Raw genomic sequence first — 19,048 nt, forward strand, 5'->3', positions numbered from 1 at the left:
ATTTTTTATATTTTTCATTTTAAATTATTTTTTATGATTTCGCATGATTTTAATATAATGATGTTAAAAATTAATTTTTTAAAATAAAAAATATTAATTTAATAAATAGTAAAATAAAAATAATTTAAAAAATAAACATTATCCCAAACCCAAATACTTCTTTAATTGCTAAACCACTCCACGATAAATTAGTAAGAAGTGTGTGTGTGTGTGTATCATACACGTATTTTATCATTAAAGAAAAAAAAAGAATTTAATTCAAAAACAGCATATAAATCACACGATGTCGTTTCATTTGAAAGAACGAAATACATGTGGGCAATCGCCAGGGGCATGAAAGAAAAAACAAAGTTCTCATCGTTTCTTGTTGGAAAGGTCAGGTCCCTCTATTTATATGAAAACCAAAAACTAATCCGTTCTCCATCTATAAAGAATAACAATAATAAAAAAAAAACCCCTGCTACTTCATCTTTAGTCTTGGCCTGGCTTCAGTGCCTCTTTAGGTTGAAGACTTGAATCGATCGGTTCTTTAATTAATGGCTCCGGCAGCAGTTGACGATGATGAGATATTGAAGGACGAGAAGAATCCTCCTCCTCTCGACGAAGACGACATTGCTCTCCTCAAAACTTATGTATGTTCTATTTACTTTTTTATTTTTCTTAATAATTCAGCTCTGAATATGGGTTAATTAATTAATTAATTAATGCAGGGCTTGGGTCCATACTCGAACAGTATTAAGAAAGAAGAGAAGGAAATTAAGGATTTAGCCAAGAAGATTAATGATCTTCGAGGTAATAATCTTCAATCTTCCTTCGCTTCTCTGATTTAAATGCCTATTTTAAGCTGTCTTTTTAGTAATTTTTTTTTGGATCTGAGTATGGGCTGCCAGTGATTGAAAGTTTCAAAATTTCGTATCTTTTGTAGGTTAAGAATCAGTTTTTGATACCATAGGAGCTTTGGAATTACCCAAAATAATAATTAAGAGAGAGAGAGAGAGATGGGTGTTCTTTCAATAGATGTTTTAACGCAATGTTTTTGAAGTTTTCCCCAAAATAGGCAGTTTAGGTCTGTGAACATGATCTTACATAGGTGCTAAGGCGTGTTTGGCACCGTGTTTCAAAATCATTTTTGAAAAAAATTGAATTAATATGTTTTTAAGTTATTTTGACCTGCTGATCTAGAAAATAATTTTTTAAAAATAAAAAAAATATTATTATCATATTTTTATGAGTGAAAAACACTTTAAAAAGTAACTCCAATCACACTCCAAACACGCTCTAAGTGTAGGGTTGTTAATTGAAAATGTGATCTTGAGCAGGTGTTATTGCTTTTTTCCATGTGTTTTGTTTCTATCTTCAAACTCTTTGTTGAGCAACTTCTTCTGTAATTGCCTTGCGCTTTATCATTTCTAGGTGTCTCGGATTTCTTTGTTTGCAAGCCTGGGACATAAACTTGTTCTAAAAGGTTGCTTGTTTGATCCATAGGCATTAAAGAATCTGACACTGGTTTGGCTGCACCAAGCCAGTGGGACCTTGTGTCTGATAAGCAGATGATGCAAGAAGACCAACCACTACAGGTTTGATTTCAGGATTTTTTTTTTTCTTTTGGTTCAATTAAAAGCAAAACATCACCTGTAATGTACTTTTGAATATTGAGGAATGGGTTTAGACAGATTTGTTTTCTTTATCAGGTTGCAAGGTGCACAAAGATTATTAATCCTAATACCGAGGATGCAAAGTATGTTATAAATGTGAAGCAAATTGCCAAGGTGTGTTTCTTTATAATGTAGTCTTAAACCATTTTCTTCAGCCTCCTTATTTTTCATCTTCATGCTTGTTACATTAACATCGGTGCAAATGATGTGCCTCAACTGCTGACATTTTTTCTAGGCTACTTATTTTTAAAAATTGATGTATGAAATTGAGCATTGGTAATTGTGCTAGTGTGCTTGTTACTCTAATCGACACATGCTACTAATATGTTGTGGACCATTATAATTTTTTATGAATAAATAATTTTTCATTGGTTAAATAAGCTTATAGGGAAATAAATCCCTACTACAAACTTGTATAGAAGTAGAAACTAACAGAAAAAGATCAGAAGATTCAGAACATCCATTGTCTATAAATGTATTTGAATTTTGGATTCAGTAGAGCCTCTTCCAAAATCCTAGAGTTAGGCAACTGGACTTCACCATGTGATAAACCCAGTAAGAAAATCTTGCCAGGAGATACTCCACTATCATATGCATTCTCAGATTTTGTTGCATGCAAATACCATAGGTAGAAGCTTCCAAGCTACTTTTCCAAGAATAGCCTGAAATGTTCTCCTTTGCAGTTTTCCTTTAGCCTGATCAAACTCTAATTACTATCCTCCAACAGCCCTTGAATAACCACAAATCTGTAGAGCTATTTGCCATATCTCAGTGGAATAAGGTTGGGAAAAAATAAATGATCTCTATCTTCGTCGGCAGATCTACAGAGCAAACAATCAGCATCAATGCCTCTTCCCATAAGAACTCGCGTCACCCTTCTGGAGAGTCTATTATATACTGCAAGCCATACAATAAAACTATCTCTAGGAATGTTTGGGGAACCCCAGACCAGCTTATGCCACTCAATTTGAGCATCTTTCCTCCTAAGATGGTCCCAGCCACTTCTAGTAGATAGATTTCCATCTGGGATGAGCTCCCAAACTGCCCTTTTCCAATTTAGTGTATCAGGAATCATAGTGCCACATATAGCTCCCTGAATCTCCACCAGTTCATCTGATCTAGCACTAGGCCAAAACCATTTCCCATTTTTAATAACATCAGCCAACCTAGCATGAAAGAGGGAGACCTGTTACTTTGATGTTTTTTTGACCATAACCTCTTTTTTATGAACCATTCTAACATTGTACTGGCTTTGTAATTTTAGTTTGTGGTTGGGCTTGGTGACAAAGTCTCCCCTACAGATATAGAAGAAGGCATGCGAGTGGGGTAAGTTTCCCTCTTTGACCTCTTATAAGATTCTTTCTATTTTTATATTTGAGTGTGTGTGTGTGTGTTCAATTTTATGGGATATAGATATGGTTATAACAATCTTACTGCCATTGCAGTGTTGATCGCAACAAGTATCAGATTCAGATTCCGTTGCCTCCTAAGATTGATCCAAGTGTTACGATGATGACTGTGGAAGAAAAGCCTGATGTTACGTATAATGATGTTGGTGGATGTAAGGAGCAGATAGAAAAGATGAGAGAAGTGCGTATACTATTTATGATATTTATCTTGTTCATTTGTACACATTATATTATATGCATATACACAATTAATTTTTTTTTCTAAGATTTCTCAAATTATATTGCCTTATTTTTAGGTTGTTGAGCTTCCCATGCTTCACCCAGAGAAATTTGTAAAGCTTGGAATTGATCCTCCTAAGGGTGTTTTGTGCTACGGTCCTCCTGGAACAGGCAAAACTCTCTTGGCTAGAGCAGTGGCCAACAGAACTGATGCATGTTTCATTCGTGTTATTGGGAGTGAACTTGTCCAGAAATATGTTGGTGAGGGGGCACGAATGGTTCGGGAGCTTTTTCAGGTCAAACATTGCCTATTGAATTTGTAATTATTTAATAGAACTTATCAGTTACTCATGTGTAACTAGCATTTGATTTGTTACAGATGGCACGGTCTAAAAAAGCTTGCATCGTCTTTTTTGATGAAGTTGATGCTATAGGTGGTGCCCGTTTTGATGATGGTGTCGGTGGAGATAATGAGGTTCAGCGTACCATGCTTGAAATTGTCAATCAGCTTGATGGTTTTGATGCTCGAGGAAACATCAAAGTGTTGATGGCGACAAACAGGTAAATTGGTTGCCTAACTGATGTGTGTATAAATTTTCTTGTTTCTACTGCCATCCCCAAGTAAGAAATATTTGTTTCAAGTTGACTCTTTCTCCACGTCCTGATGCTTCTGTATTTTGTTGGCTTGCAATTCGCTAGCAAATGTACTAGTTCACAGTTTATGTTTTACTGGTACCTTACTTTGTTCTATTTTTTTTCAGACCTGATACGCTGGACCCAGCTCTGTTACGTCCAGGAAGATTAGACCGTAAGGTTGAGTTTGGGCTGCCTGATTTGGAGAGCAGGACTCAGATTTTCAAGATCCACACACGAACTATGAACTGTGAAAGGGATATTCGTTTTGAGCTGCTTGCACGCCTTTGTCCAAATTCAACTGGTATGGATACTTCACTGAACTCATTTTACATACTATGGCCCTCTAAACGAGCCTCTCAACTATCCACTGAAAAGAAAAGGGGAAACAAATCAATGTCTTTCAGGCATGGTATTAAGATCTAGGTCATAAAGATGGAGCTGTCTTTTCTTTACCCAGGGAGTGAAACCCGTGCCCATTGCTTGTAGAAGCAACCAAAAATGGTCACATAGGCTGTGAATGTGTCGGGGAAAGTCGAGTTATGTTAACGTTAGAAACACGGTTCACATAATTCAACTTGTACAATTGTGCGAGCTCCAAGAACCCTTGTTCTTATTTTGCAATTATTGGAGAGCATCGTACAACCCCAGCAGTTTGTATTTGCCTGTCCACAACTTTTGATGTCTCACCATTCATTTTATTAGAACTTTTTATGTTGGATTATTCCGCAGGAGCTGACATTAGGAGTGTCTGCACTGAGGCTGGGCTGTATGCCATTAGAGCACGCAGGAAGACAGTGACGGAGAAAGATTTCCTTGATGCAGTAAACAAGGTCATCAAGGGCTATCAGAAGTTTAGCGCAACGCCCAAGTACATGGTCTACAATTGAGGGGAATGCTGTGTTTTGGAACGGTGCTGATTTAATTTCAATTTATATTGGTCTTACCATTTTCACCCTGTCTTTCGCTTTTCTTGAGTTTAGCTCCTCCATTGGGGGAAAAAGAAACACTATATCATTTGTCTGGTACCCTTTTAAGTTCAAGAGCTGGGTGTTCCAAATTTGGTGAAATTGGGCTTTGTCGCTTCGATGTTTAATTGAGAATCAAAAGACTCTTTTATCTCTAACTTGAGTTGCGTGCGACCAGGTAGATGGGCTGAGATTGTTTTCCGCTAACTTTTATGTTTGTGACGAAATAAAAATAGTTAGGTGTTTGATAAAAAACTAAATTGCATTTTATGCTGACTTCGAAACTGCATATTTTTTAAGTAGTTTTTATATATTTTTTAATAGAGTATTGTAAAGTTTTTTGTTTTTTAATTTTAAAAGCGTTTTTAAAAAAATTATTAATTTTTTTATTTATTTAATATTAATTTTTTTATGATATTTTCAGATTATTTCTATATCTTAATATCAAAATAATTTTTTAAAAATAAAAAAATATTATTTTAATGCATTTCTAAGTAAAAATTATTTTAAAAAATAATTTTATCTCTACTTTTAAATATAATTATTAAATATTTTAAATATGTTTTTTTACTATATATAAATTTTAATTATAATTTTTTATTAAATATTTAACAAACCATAGATAAACATATTTCTTTAAAATTTATTTTTGTCAGACCACAACACACTCATGGTCACCGAGGTAAAGCGTTTTTGACATGGTTGAGAAATGAAATTTTAATAATATTTCAAGATTGATGGATAGTGGTTGTTTTAATCACCACAACTTTACAGGAAAGAAATGAGAAATTCGAATCGTTCAAGGATGGACACGGAAGTTTGTTTCGTGAGAAAAACAAAATAATCTTGGGATATGTAAAGTAAAATGTAAGCTGTCAGGTATGAAATAGCCAGCTCGGATCCCATTTTCTTTCGCATATTATGATTCGAACAGTAGAATTTACATATTCTTGTAAAGAAGCTGGAGTAAAGTAAAATTAAGATATCAAAAACTAAGCTATATGTGGCATCTACAAATCCCATGAAGATGAATGAGGCCTGGAATATGCATTGGTGCTGGCTTTGTCACCAACGAACTCAGTAAGCACCACAAATGATCAATATCAGCGCCGATATGAAAGCCATCATTGCTGCCGGATTTTCCTTTCTTCCTGCAAATGAACGTCTAGGAGGTGTCTCGTGCTTTCCTAGATCCATCATGATCTCAAATCGACAAGTATTTTGAGATGGATCAACTTTTGTAAGGGTTGATAAATTAGAAAAAGAACACGCACCATTCCTTTGGTCCACGGTCTGATAGTACATGTTAAAAGCATAAGATGCATTGCTTCTAGCATCTAGCGTACCGCAGGAAGATCCATATCCCAGACTTGTGCAGTCTGCATAACTGCAGGCATAGGCAATGCTGTTAGGCAAGTTGGGGTCAGAAAGGCTGGCTTCAGGTGACATTACACACCACTGCCTCGCCAAATATCTCACACCTTTCGCTGGAACAAGAGCTTTACCATTACCCATATCCAATTGGTACTTGATGGCTCCATCATAATAGAAGATACCCCAGTGCCTTTCGAAATTTCCAGGTCGGACACTCTTCGCATCCTCGTCTGCGAGCGCGAATAGGTAGATATCTGTTGGAGTTTTACGTTTTGGGGTGCCTTGGCCTCGATTTATACGATCGACAAGGGCTTGATTGAACCGGCGAGCATAGTTTATATTCGCACTGCGGTCACCATCTGTTGGCCATCCAACCTCACCAACAATGACAGGCATTGATGAGAAACCGTTCTTTTCAAGAGCTGAAATGAGGGTGTCAAAGTTGGCCTCAAAGACATTGGTGTAAGATATGGAACCATCAACAACTGGGGCAGAGGTGCCGTTGAAGAAGGCATAGTCGACAGGGAAATGGGGGTCAGCATAAAGGCTGAGGAATGGGTAGATATTAATGGTAAGGGGAGCATTATTGTCACTGAGAAACTTGATGATAGAGATCATGAGGCCATGGATATCTGATCGGAAGTTGCCACCAGAAGGTAGGCCACTGTCTGTCTGGTACACATCTGCATTTAATGGTACCGTGACCTTTACTTGCCTTCCTAATCCAGCTTTTATCAAGGCTGCTTGAATATTTTGAAGTGCTGGAAATGTTGTGTTAAGGAAAGTGTCTTTGAAGGTCTGGAGGAAAGGTTCATTTCCCACAGCTACATACCTGAAATTACACGTGCAATAACCAAATACTTCACATTAAATTCTATTATGGTTTGGGGGGAACCTCCTTCAGTAACTGGTTTTGATCATAATATTTTCTATTTCCAGAAAGAGGATGATAAAGGCAGCAATTAAAGAAACGAGATGATGTATAAAGCTCTAAAAAAATGAGGAAGAGGTAAAGGAAAAGGATCTGGTTCTTTGCAGCACATTACAATATGTGGGCTTTATGATTCATCGAAAGCAAATAGAAAATGCAACCATACGTGAAGAAGTTGTCAATATATAGTGCATTATTCATGCTGATGGTATCAGATTTTAGCATAACTACAGTTTTATTTTCATAGAACAATATTTTTGCCCTTTCCCCCTCGTAATTACCTGTCAAAACACCCCATCAAAGAGCACATGAAGCAACCGTATGCAACAGGCTTCAAAAAGCCAAACACGCAGCATGGCAATATTTGAAAACAGAATTCCTTTCTAGCTACAAAAGCTTTTCTGCTCAAAGTTTCATGCATATCTAAAAAGAATCGTGCTTATTTCAGTATAATATAGAAGCCTCTATGGAATAATGGGATGACAAGATTTAATAATGAAAGCATCAATAAAAAGAAGAAGAAACTAAAGAATTTACCTGATATCAGTCCCATATCTGGATATATAGCTGGATACATTTCGTTGGACCCAGTTTACAGCAACCTGAACACTACTTGCTAGGGGTGCTAGAAACTCATTTGGTATCCCAACCATAACTTGGATACCAGACTTCCCTAGTGCCTTGAGTGCAGCAGGATCAGCCTCAAACAGCTTCACCTTATTAAAACCGTTGTCCTTCAAAAGCTTGACCGCTATGTTAGCCTCGAGTGGGTGAGTTGACTGAGTCCCCCAGTTACATGCCAGCCCTACCACTCCCTTAACTAGACCTTGATCACTGCTAATTAGGCACAAGAAGAAGAAGCACAGCAAGTATTGACGACGACCCATGTTTTTCTTTGAGACTTGGTAAGTTTTTTTGGTTCCTGTCTCTCAAGACTCTTGATATTGTATATGAAGAAGCGTGTTATTAAGATCCAAAAAGTGTAGAGAAATGCCATCCTCTTTTCCGAGGAAAGGGAAGGAATTACAAAAAAAATCAACAAGGCACTGGATACCAAGGAGAAACCCTTTTGAATCATCAAGCATTTTTAGTTTTGATAGGAGGTTAAGCTTGCATTACAAGAAAGGAATTGAGTGTCCATGTTGGATATCATATATAGACGTTATCCATGAACAGGAAATAGGAATGTTTTAGCTTTTCCATCTAGTCCATAAAAGTATGCTGGAAAGTTTCTTTCGTAACCTGCACTTTCTTGTTGGTCTTTGCCATATATAGCCGTTTCGTGATACTTCTTGGTCGTGACATGGAATATTGCCTGCGCAAAACTCGAGTCCAGAACCAAGTACCTATGTGATACTGTTTGGAACTCGATGCATTTTGAAAAAGTTTATTTTTTTTCGTTAAAGATAAATTTTTTTTATATATTTTGAGTAATTTTAACACACTAATCTCAAAAATAATTTTTAAAAAATATAAAAAATATTATTTTAATATAAAAATAATTTAAAAAATAACTATATCTACATTTCAGGTACATGGATTCCAAACCATTATTATTTGATAAAAATATATCATATTTACATAGCTGGTATTTTTAAAGATGAAGAGACTTATCTCTTATTTATTTAAATTTAATGATTTTAAATCAATTAAATAATTCATTATATTATTTATTATATTATTAAGAACACAATAGTGCTAAATTGGTGTAATTAAAGGTTGTTACTTTATGAGTAAAATATTGTGTGTTAAAACAGTAAAATGATGTTTTTTCTAAATATAAATATTTAGGATTTTTTAATATTTAAGTTTTTAAATATATAAAAAAAGTAAAGGATATGGTATAATAGTTTGATTGAAGATATAATTTAATATGTTTTTGTTTTTTTCATTATATCTGGATTCACTTAAGGGCTATTTAGTAATTTAAAAAATATAAATATTATTGAAAAAATTCGGGGTCATCCAAACCAAGCATCATCTTTTATTGTGGTGTTTGAATCATCACGTTGCGGCAACGCATGTAGTTGTCGAGACTCTAGTTTGATGGCAGCAACTTTTTTTTTTTTTATCTTTTCTCTTTCTTTTTTTATTTTAATGTATGATCATTTAAGATTTCAATATAACCCTTTAATTGTTTTTTTTTTTCAGATTTGGTTTTTATTTTTTTAATTACTATTTATTTTATTTGAAATAATTTATTAAATTAAAATATATTTTTTTCAATTTCATCCTCCTTTAATCTATTTCATGTATTAGATTTTATTTTTATTTTTTTATTGTTATAAATTGTTTTATTTTTGCTATTTCATCCTTCTTTAGTTTTTTTCCTAATCAGATTTGACTCTTAATTTTTTTTATTTTTTATACCTTGATTTTTTTTAGTTTTATTCTTTCATATTAAATTAGTTAAAAATTAAACTTCTTGATTGAATTTGAGTATATAAAATTTAATAGATTATAAATTTAAAAAATTAGCACAAGTTTAAGAGATTTATTTGAGTTTGCTTAAGTTTTTCCCCTTATTTTTAAGTTTATATTTTTTCAATTTTATCCCCAGTATATATTTAACTTGAAATTAAGCTTTTTTTTTTATTTGTTCTCTATTGGTTCTTTCACTGATTTTAAAAATGAGATAATTATTTTACCCTTTAATATTAGATTGTTTAATAATTAAATTTTTTATATTTTTTAATGGGATTACCTCGATTTGACAACTAAATCATTGGTTTTTCATGTTGAATCAGGTGGCTCATATCTTTTTTTTTTTACCTTTTATAGTTTATATTTTATTTTTTAATTTTTTTCTTCAATATTTTGTTTATTAGAAATGGAGCTTCTATTCTTTTTTTTGTTTTCTAAAAGTTTATCACATTTTCATTTAATAATTTTTTTATTATTAGATAAGACTTTTTAGGTTTTGATTTTTCATTTTAATTTTATTTTTTAATATTTGATTGATTAAGAATTAATATTCATACTTTTAATTTTCAATTTCCTTTTTAAGGGGTTTGCCCAATCTTATACCCATGATCACGTGGGGTTAACGAGTTAACTTAATTTGACTTGAGTTTTTTTTTATAATTTTAATTTTTTATTTAGTTTCATTATTTGATATTAGATTGTTTGATACTTAAGCATAATGATTTTATTCAATTTGATTATAATGATTTTATTCAATTTGATTTTGACAAGGTTACTTGATATAATGAACAAATTATTTTTTTAGATTTTGTTTCAAAATTTTACTTAACATCTTTTTTTTCTCATTAGTTTAGAGAAACAATACAAAAAACCATATAATTTTTAGTTTTAGAACAAAAACAATTAAGAGTTTTGCAAGGACTGAATAATTTAGCCCCTGACTGATTGTTTTCAAGAAGAAAATATTTATTTTTCAACAAAACAAGAGTGGGATTTTGGTAGGACATGGTATCAGGGAGTCCCATGATCTAGTTAAAAAAAAGGGGGATTTTGTAGGGCATATTTAGTGATTCTCACGAATTTAGTGCTTGGCACTTTTTTTTAATATATGTTTTATATATTTATTTAGTATTTCCTCGTTAAATTAAAAGGCATTACTGCATCGGTACTTCTGAAAAGGGAAGAGATTAAGTCACGAGAAGGTGTCGGTGATATAACAATATCAGACCGAAAGGGACCAGCTTAAACAGACTAGAAATAGATCCAAATCCACTGACTCACTTAAGGTAGTACGTCTGGTCTCTCTCTCAGCCCCAAAATAATGTCAGTCTATATGTGACGATTGTCATGGGTCCCTAAGATCTTCGACCCTTTCGTTTCCTTCTTCTTTTCTCATGGCTCCTTCACTCATTCATTCTCGTGGTGGTGGTGGTGGTGGTTTTTTGATACCGAAGCTTCGAACCGGGTTGGGTGCCTGGACAATGAACAGCGGTCGTTGGTTTATTTTCATTAAACAATGGTTATCACTGTTAACCTTTTCGCGCATCACATGTGCTCCTCCTAGTAGTAGTAACAGTACTAACTCCTATGGCTGGTTGGTTGTGGTGACAGGAATATCCTTTTCCATGTGGGTTCTTGTATTTATTATCAACTAATACACACGAAGAACAAAAAAAATAAATAAAGTTTGTTATAAATCAAAATATTTAAAGATAAAAAACATCAATGTTGTATGAAGATCTGTTCATCTGATTATAACTATTTATATAGAAAAACTAGAATACCTAATAATGCTCAATAAAAAAATAATTTTACTAAAAAATACTTAGAATTCCTCTGGAGTAAAGGGTGCAAGGGTAAAAGATGCATCGTTGATGTTGGGGGTTGCCCACCAATTCAATTCTTAAGTACTGCGACTTTATAATCGCAGTTGAGATAGAGATAGAGAGATAGAGAGAGAGAGAGAGAGAGAGAGAGAGAGCTTTTAACTTTTCATTACCATTACCTAGTTAGGGCGGCCATTGAGAGGGGAAAAAGAGCAGAATCCCGGCTTTCTCGCTGACTCAGTGTGTTAGCTTGGGTTCTATGAATCTATCTGCATTATTCTCCATTTGCAAGCAGCAGTTATAGTATTAGTACTAGTACTCCTACTATGCATTTGCCGCTCTTAAGAAGTAAATCTAAATCTTAAGTTGTAAATGTATGGTAACTGACTTGAAGTGAAGCGGGGAAGATGCTTTGTCTTAAAACGGAAGTCCTTCACGATGACCTCGACAACAACCATCCTAGTAATGTCGATGCTGAAACTGGAAGTGCTGCCACTTCTGGTGGTTTTGTTCTTCCTATCAACCTGTTAAGATAACACCCACACCCCTCCCTTCTCTCTCTCCTTTTTTTTTTCTTAAGTTTATTGTTCTTACTTCCATTTTCTGTTCCCTTACAGGGGAGGTTCGATTCATAAATATTTGTGGAGGATTGGAAAGGTGACTCCTACCACTACCACCAGCACTCGATCTGTTTCTTCTGGAGATGGGTCTCCTACTTTTTCTGATCTTGAGGTACCTTCCTCCACCCCCAGTTACTTACTTACTGCTGCTGCTGCTCTCTTTCTTGTTTGCAAATTTCACAAATACAATAAAGCTGAACCCCAATAATTTATAATACCTAATGTCAAATTTTTTTTGTTTGTAGAGATTGCCTTTTCTTGCAACTTTTCATTCATTTATCCACTCCCATTGCTCTGGCAAAAGCTGTGATTTCTCAATGTTTTTTTTTTGCAATAGTGTCATATGACATAAGATGCTAGACCCAAAATTGGGGGGGCAAATAATTTGGCAATCATCAAATTCTATTTGATGCTTCATGTTTCAAGCAATCAACTTGTGGATTGGTGAAATGGAACTAGGGGAAATTGTGAACCTTATGCCATACACTCTAATGAAGTGTAAGACATCATCACTTAGGTGCTATGCAAATGCTCCCCCCTACCTTTCTTTTTTTGCTGATTTGGAATTTACTGTTTTTTAAGAAAAAAAGAAAAGAAATTCGAAGTGCATAGTGTTTTCAGGATGCCAGAACCCGCAACAAAAGAGGTGGGAAAATGAAAGATGAGGATACGTCTTTTTACAAACACCAGCTTGAACAAGAAGTAAGCTGATTCAATATCTCTTCTCCTGTTCTTTGACCTTCATTCAAGTAGACTTGCGGATATGTTAGATATGATTGATCAATGATGTTGTTTGAACATTTTAGGTAAAAAAGTTGCAACAACAATTGCAAGAGGAGATTGCTGTGCGCTTAGCTTTAGCAAGTGCTGTTGAACACTCAGATTCATCCTTATCTAATTCACCTTGTCAGCTTCCTGATAAGGTCAACATCCCTGGCAACATTTTTTCCTCTTACATTTTTATCTGAAACCTCTTGTTTTTCTTCTCACTGCGAGGTTCTTGATGTGGAATGCAGGCTCAAGAGCTCTTGGATAGCATAGCTATTCTGGAAATCACTGTATCAAAGCTAGAACAAGAATCGGTTGCCCTCCAATATCAGCTTAGTCAAGAGAGAAATGAGCGTCGTCTTGCTGAGTACCATTTGAGGCATTTGCCGTATCCAGCATCATCAACATTTGATTGTTCACAGTACAACTTTACAGAGATGGTATTCTCTTGCTCTCATTCAATTTGCAGTCAGCCTTAAGTTGCTTTTTTTCCCCTGCATTTGAACATCAAAATCTGACTACATTTTTTTACCTCATCAGTGGAGTGCATTTTCATATTTGTCCTTTTATAAGTAAAGAATAATGAAGAAATGAGGCAATAAAGTCTATGATTTGTTGCAGAGCATGAGAACCTGCAGCATGGAGAAAGCAGAAGGAAAGGTGGAGGATAATACTCTCCTGCCAGATGTAATTAGAGAGCCAAATAAGGATAATTTTGTTGAGAAACTTTGTCACCATCCTAATTGGTTATCAGAAGAAATGGTCCTGTGCATGAGAGATATTTTCCTCTCCTTGGCAGATCCGTCCAAACTTTCTTCTCCTGAGTGTTTAGCGTCACCATCTTCACCTCAGGGCCACCTTTCTTATTCTTCTTTGGCATCTTTCTCAGACTCGCCCATAAAGAACTCCTTGATGAAGAGTCCCCCAGATGACATGGAACATGGTTTGGAGGTCTATGCAAGATATTGCAAGTTAGATCCGTACAGAGTTCCTGGTAAAGTAGATTGGATGGAGAATATTGGAACCTACTGCAATGCAGTTGAGGTTTCTTGGTTGTCTGTTGGGCAGAAAGAGCTGGAGTATGCTTCTGGAGCTCTCAAAAGATTTAGGTTAACTTTGTAACTCTCTTTTAAGCTAATTAATTGAAATCCATTTTCAAGCTGCTTGCAAGTGTTAGCATTTTTACCCCGGTAAGATTGGAGCACTGCAATTTGTCTTTGGATTCTTTGGTGTGATTAATTATGCATTGCTAACTGATACTCAAAGACAGTCTGCATTCACTTAGTTGAGTGTGGTTGAATGACATTAGAACATGTTTTCAAGTAGAGCAATTGCTAAATGCATAAAGCCGTCTACCTTTTTAAAAATCTATTTAAATTGTGTCAGCTAAGGGCTCTAACTTGTTATTCCTATACGTTGTGCTTTACAGATTACTTGTTGAACAGTTGGCTGAAGTTGACCCATCTTGCCTGGGTTGCAATGAGAAGTTGGCATTTTGGATCAATGTGTATAATGCATTGATTATGCATGTAATTCTTTTTTCCACACCTTACCCATTCATTTTCCAATTTATGCATTGTAATGATTCTATACATTTACATCCTTTTCCAGAATTTCTATCTACCTGGTTTCATTTTTATATGTATTGTGCTGCCTCAAGTAAGACACTCTGCAGAAAGGGGCAGACCTTCCCTTGAAACTTAGCACTTTACATCTCGGTTTCTCACCATTTGCTCATACTAGCCAGACCTTTGATTACAATGGTCCTAATTTTACATCTCTTATTGTTTCTACTTGGTTTTCTTCTCATGTTTCTCAGGCATTTCTAGCATATGGAGTCCCAAAAAGTGAGATTAAATTATTTTCCTTGATGCAGAAGGTTTGATACTGTAGTTCTTTCACCACTAGCTCCTATCTTCTTACCTTCAGATTGTTCATATTGAAAACAACATAAACAAAATGATACACTGCTATGCAGGCTGCTTACATAATCGGAGGGCATTCCATCAGTGCTGCTGACATTGAATACAACATTTTGAAGATGAAACCCCCAGCACATCGCCCACAAATAGTACGTCAATTCCCCCACTCCCTTGTGAAATTCATCCTGTTCCCCACACAAGTTCTGGACAAGGCTTGCTATTAATGGATCCAATTTCATTTTTTAGATGCTCTAGAATTGATTATTCAGTGGGACCTTGTTTCCAATAGATAACTAAATTTTGAGTTTTAGCTTTATTTGTTGATAGTAGTCTCCCTACTCACGTGTGCACTGGCCTGCTGTGTATTCAAGTCTCTATCATTTAGAGGTTCTGTGAAATGGGCTAAAATGTTTAGGTGGGTTTTAATCCTTTTCCATTATTGATTTAACATACATATCTCACTTCCATTGCTTTCATTTCAGGCCTTGGTTCTTGCACTTCAGAAATTTAAGATAACTGAGGAGCAGAAGAAGTTTTCCATTGATCAACCTGAGCCTCTCCTAGCTTTCGCATTAAGTTGTGGGATGCATTCATCACCTGCAGTAAGTCCCATTGGCTCCTTGTTGGTTTGTTAGTTATTAAAGCAATTATCTTAGCATAAAAGCAATTAGCCTGTCTGAGTAAGTCAGAACGAAGGCATAAGTTCTCTCAATCTTCTTCTGAAGAAATTTTAAGAATATTTCTGATGATTGCTTCAAGTCTTACACCCCACAAGTTGAATGTAATGTTCAGGATGAAATATAGCCTGCTTTAGATAATTGATGTGGATGTACCTGTAAATTGCTAGTTGTTTACAGCAAGCAACATTATGTTCAAGGAGCATCAACAATTTTTTAGAGAAACGGAATGCCACAGATTGCCACATGGTCTGATTATAAAGGATTTCTTTGAGTATAACGTGATTGCAAAATGAAGAGACTGATAATTACTGCCTAGTTGTTTCGTGTGATGTACTGATGTGGCTGGATTATAGTGAATGTTAGCTTCAGTGGTATTAAAAATGTTGTCTAGGTATTTATCTATTATGAACCATCCATAATTTGTAAGGTATTTTTTTTAGCCTCACGTTTTTCTTCTGTAATCAGGTGCGGATCTTCAGGCCTGAGAATGTGAATGAGTTGCTTCAGAATTCATTGAAGGATTATGTCCAAGCATCTGTTGGTATAAGCAATAAAAGTAAGCTTTTGGTGCCAAAGTTGCTGTATTGTTTTGCCAAAGGCAATGTAGAGGACCTGCTACTGCCTGAGTGGATCTGCCAATTCCTAACCCCAGAGCAAGCTGTTGTGGTTAGAGATCGTTTATCAAACCACAAGTGGAGGCTCCTTGGTGCCCGAAGCTTCTCTATCATACCCTTTGATTCAAGGTTCCGCTTCCTCTTCCTGTTGTAGAACACTGGAAAGGTTTATTAGTTTTTCTCAGGTCAAACATTTGGTTCTTGCAAATGTACAGTAGATTCCAAGTACATAACTGCTTACTCAATGTTCATGCAAGTTAAGGTTTTGCAATACCATGAGCCTGATTTGAGCGACCTTGTGAGTATAGAAGCTGTTTCAAAAATGTGTATTTTGAAACTGTATTGTACAGTCACGATTTCTGTTACCAAATTCTTCCTTGTAGAATCTGAATTGGTGAGCTTATGAGGTTGCAAGGACACTGTATTTTGCTTGTCTTGTCTCAGGTATAGGAAGAGTGGAAGACAAAATCATATCAATTTCTTCCTTTCACATGCATGAAGTGAAATGATCAAATAATAGCGATTGATAATTGCGATTGCCTCAACTTACACTACATCATAAGTGATTAGACGCATCACTCATGATTGAGTTTCAGGTTAAGTAAATACACGGATTAGGGTTAGCGAGCGTCAATTAAGAAAAGGCTATGAATTCTGAAACCATCAATGATAGAATAGTTGTCCCAGTTCAAGTTGGTTCCAATTTAGCTGTATCACAAATGATTCAGCATTATTAATTGTAATTCCAAGTATGTTTGCTACAAATTTAGCATCTCTAATTGTAGACTAACAACTCGAAAACAGATTAAAATGAATTTTCCCATAGAAGGAGAAAGGAAGGCTGTTGGATCAAAGCCGTGTACCATCTAAATTCTCTTTCATATGAAGTTTCTTGTAAAGAACTGATCTGATTCTGTGGTTGCAGTGTACAACTGTACACGCAAAAGCCTTCTTCGCCTTAATATTTAGAGGCTTAGAAGGTTGGTATCTTATTCCAAATTCCAAATTTTGATTGTTAGACTGATCCTTTTATTTTTTTTGTATGGTTTTTTCTGCTTCTTTAGATGGCCCTTCACCTGTAAGAATGTCATCTAAGCTTCCAAGTATATGATGTTTACCCATCTTATATTCTGCTTTTTAAAGAAGTCTTTGGACATGAGGATCAAACTATCTTTTTGATTGCTTCATCGTTGCTCTAGAGGCTTTATTCACCATAGATTCTGAAAAGTAAGAATAAAAAAGTGATAGTCCAGCTATTAAATATGTTTAATAGTGGTAAAATTAGCTCTTCTTTCATTGTTTGGATGTCTTTCTTGCAAAGATGTACGTGAGGATTTGACATGAAATTTTGGATTAACTTTATCAATGCTTTATCCTTAACTTTATCAATGTTTTGTTCTTTTTTACTTGTATCTTTTGAATTAGAATTAGGTGTGGTTTCTAGCTTCAACTTTTCATTTTCTTTGAAATAAAACCTGACATATATATAATTTAATTTTTCAAAACAGAATAGTTTTTTTACAGCCACAACACACTTAAATTCATCATCACAGCTACACTTAAAGTATTGATGCCATGTTGATGAACCACATCACTCTTGTGTAACCAAGTTCTTCCAAAAGTAAGATATAAAAAGTATTTGCCACAATAATATAATAAAGTGCTGAAAAGTTCATATCTCAAATCTCAATTTAAACATGAATTTTTTTAATATCATGTTTTTTTTTTTTTGTTAAAGCTTTGAATAACCATAATATTCCTAGATATTTCATCCTAGGATATGCCAATCTTCTTCATTATATGAATCGGTATGGTGTGAATTATTGACTTATCATCAATTAAGATACATCTAACCATCACTAACTAAGATGCATTTAATTCCTTGGTCCTAACATATATGTTTACATGAAATGGTTTATTATGTGGCTTTGCTCTAAGCTATAACTCTTTATCCAAAAATAAAATTATTGTTAAACAATCAACATTGGTTACATTATCAATCCTGAAAATAATTTTTCTTCAAATTTTTTGGGGTTAAGAAAAACTTGGACAAGAGTCAATTTAGCCTTTAGAGAGAGCTTTATTAGCTTAAACAAACTTGTGTTTGATGGAATATTCTTTAACTGAAAGATAATTACTTTTATAATTAGATCTATTGCATCTCCTTTTGAGAATTGACTTTTCTTTTGAGAAAATTCTTCTACAATTGCTAGTTTTTGTTCTTGCCCGACAGTTACAACATTGACCGTGATAATTTCATCTCAAAAAAATATTTTTAAAAAATATTCTTTAAGGGTGAAAATTTTTCTTGTTGCAATACTTGACTCCTCCTTCCTTGAATGAGATATTGATAAGCCTGCTTATTTATTGGTTCATTTATGCTTTAGTCTTGACTACCTCACCTTTTTAATCATCCTTCTAAGTAAAACTACACCAGGAACTGGTAAAGTTGGATGGCTTAGATTATGTCTTCTTTGCCTTTGTTCAACGATCCATCATTTATCATCATGCTCAAACAAAGTTATGTCATCAGATATTCTTTATTTTTTTAATTTCATCTTCATCAAACTTTCTTCAGTAATGATTGGCAAATCATATCTTTTATATTTATTTTAAATGAAAGTAGACAATCCATCTCTAATGTAATCTTTATATTTTGAGAACGATTGTAGATCCTCAAGATCTTCGATCATCAACTATTACAATGATGTTTCTAAACATGCCCAAACTATTTTCTTTATGTCATCCACTTTAAATTGAATAGCAAGTGCTCCAATGATGATTTTTTTTTTCATAAAGCAAACTTGGAAGGGGAAAAAGATAGAAAGATCCAAAGGTAACCATTATCATATTCGTACTTATGATTTTTTTATCCTTCTTTAAGTTGGATCTTTCCTTCATTCTTTATATGAATAATCAGATCCTAAGGACAAAGCATTTCTCAATAGGATGGTTGACTATTAGATGATACTTATAGTACCTTGGATGATCAAATATATCAACTT

The 19,048-nt window shown here is 34.4% G+C and overlaps 3 protein-coding genes across 4 annotated transcripts; 2 read left to right on the forward strand and 1 right to left on the reverse strand.

The window, feature by feature from the left end:
• Window positions 1-358: 358 nt before the first annotated feature.
• Window positions 359-5,042, forward strand: LOC105122074 (26S protease regulatory subunit 7). The gene is made up of 10 exons (XM_011020981.1): window positions 359-632; window positions 711-792; window positions 1,486-1,577; window positions 1,692-1,769; window positions 2,920-2,981; window positions 3,101-3,245; window positions 3,361-3,579; window positions 3,663-3,844; window positions 4,045-4,220; window positions 4,649-5,042. The coding sequence occupies exons 1-10, from the start codon at window positions 537-539 to the stop codon at window positions 4,804-4,806; spliced, it is 1,290 nt and encodes a 429-aa protein (XP_011019283.1). The 5' UTR covers window positions 359-536; the 3' UTR covers window positions 4,807-5,042.
• Window positions 5,043-5,759: 717 nt separating this feature from the next.
• LOC105122075 (O-Glycosyl hydrolases family 17 protein) lies at window positions 5,760-8,132 on the reverse strand. The gene is made up of 2 exons (XM_011020982.1): window positions 7,727-8,132; window positions 5,760-7,090 (listed from the first exon to the last, which is right to left on the reverse strand). The coding sequence occupies exons 1-2, from the start codon at window positions 8,074-8,076 to the stop codon at window positions 5,962-5,964; spliced, it is 1,479 nt and encodes a 492-aa protein (XP_011019284.1). The 5' UTR covers window positions 8,077-8,132; the 3' UTR covers window positions 5,760-5,961.
• A 3,254-nt stretch (window positions 8,133-11,386) lies between these two features.
• LOC105122077 (uncharacterized) lies at window positions 11,387-16,474 on the forward strand. 2 transcript variants are annotated; one of them, XM_011020983.1, is made up of 11 exons: window positions 11,387-11,965; window positions 12,057-12,171; window positions 12,672-12,761; window positions 12,866-12,982; window positions 13,076-13,267; window positions 13,449-13,936; window positions 14,257-14,356; window positions 14,647-14,706; window positions 14,806-14,898; window positions 15,232-15,351; window positions 15,895-16,474. In XM_011020983.1, exons 1-11 carry the CDS (start codon window positions 11,847-11,849, stop codon window positions 16,195-16,197), a joined length of 1,797 nt encoding a protein of 598 aa, XP_011019285.1. In that variant the 5' UTR covers window positions 11,387-11,846; the 3' UTR covers window positions 16,198-16,474. The 2 variants fall into 2 exon arrangements, with proteins under 2 accessions (XP_011019285.1, XP_011019286.1); XM_011020984.1 differs by having other exon boundaries at window positions 11,390-11,965; window positions 12,681-12,761.
• The last annotated feature ends 2,574 nt before the right edge of the window (window positions 16,475-19,048 follow it).

This window comes from Populus euphratica, unplaced genomic scaffold (genome assembly GCF_000495115.2).
Source record: "Populus euphratica unplaced genomic scaffold, PopEup_1.0 scaffold19.1, whole genome shotgun sequence".
Classification (NCBI taxonomy): Eukaryota; Viridiplantae; Streptophyta; class Magnoliopsida; order Malpighiales; family Salicaceae; genus Populus; species Populus euphratica.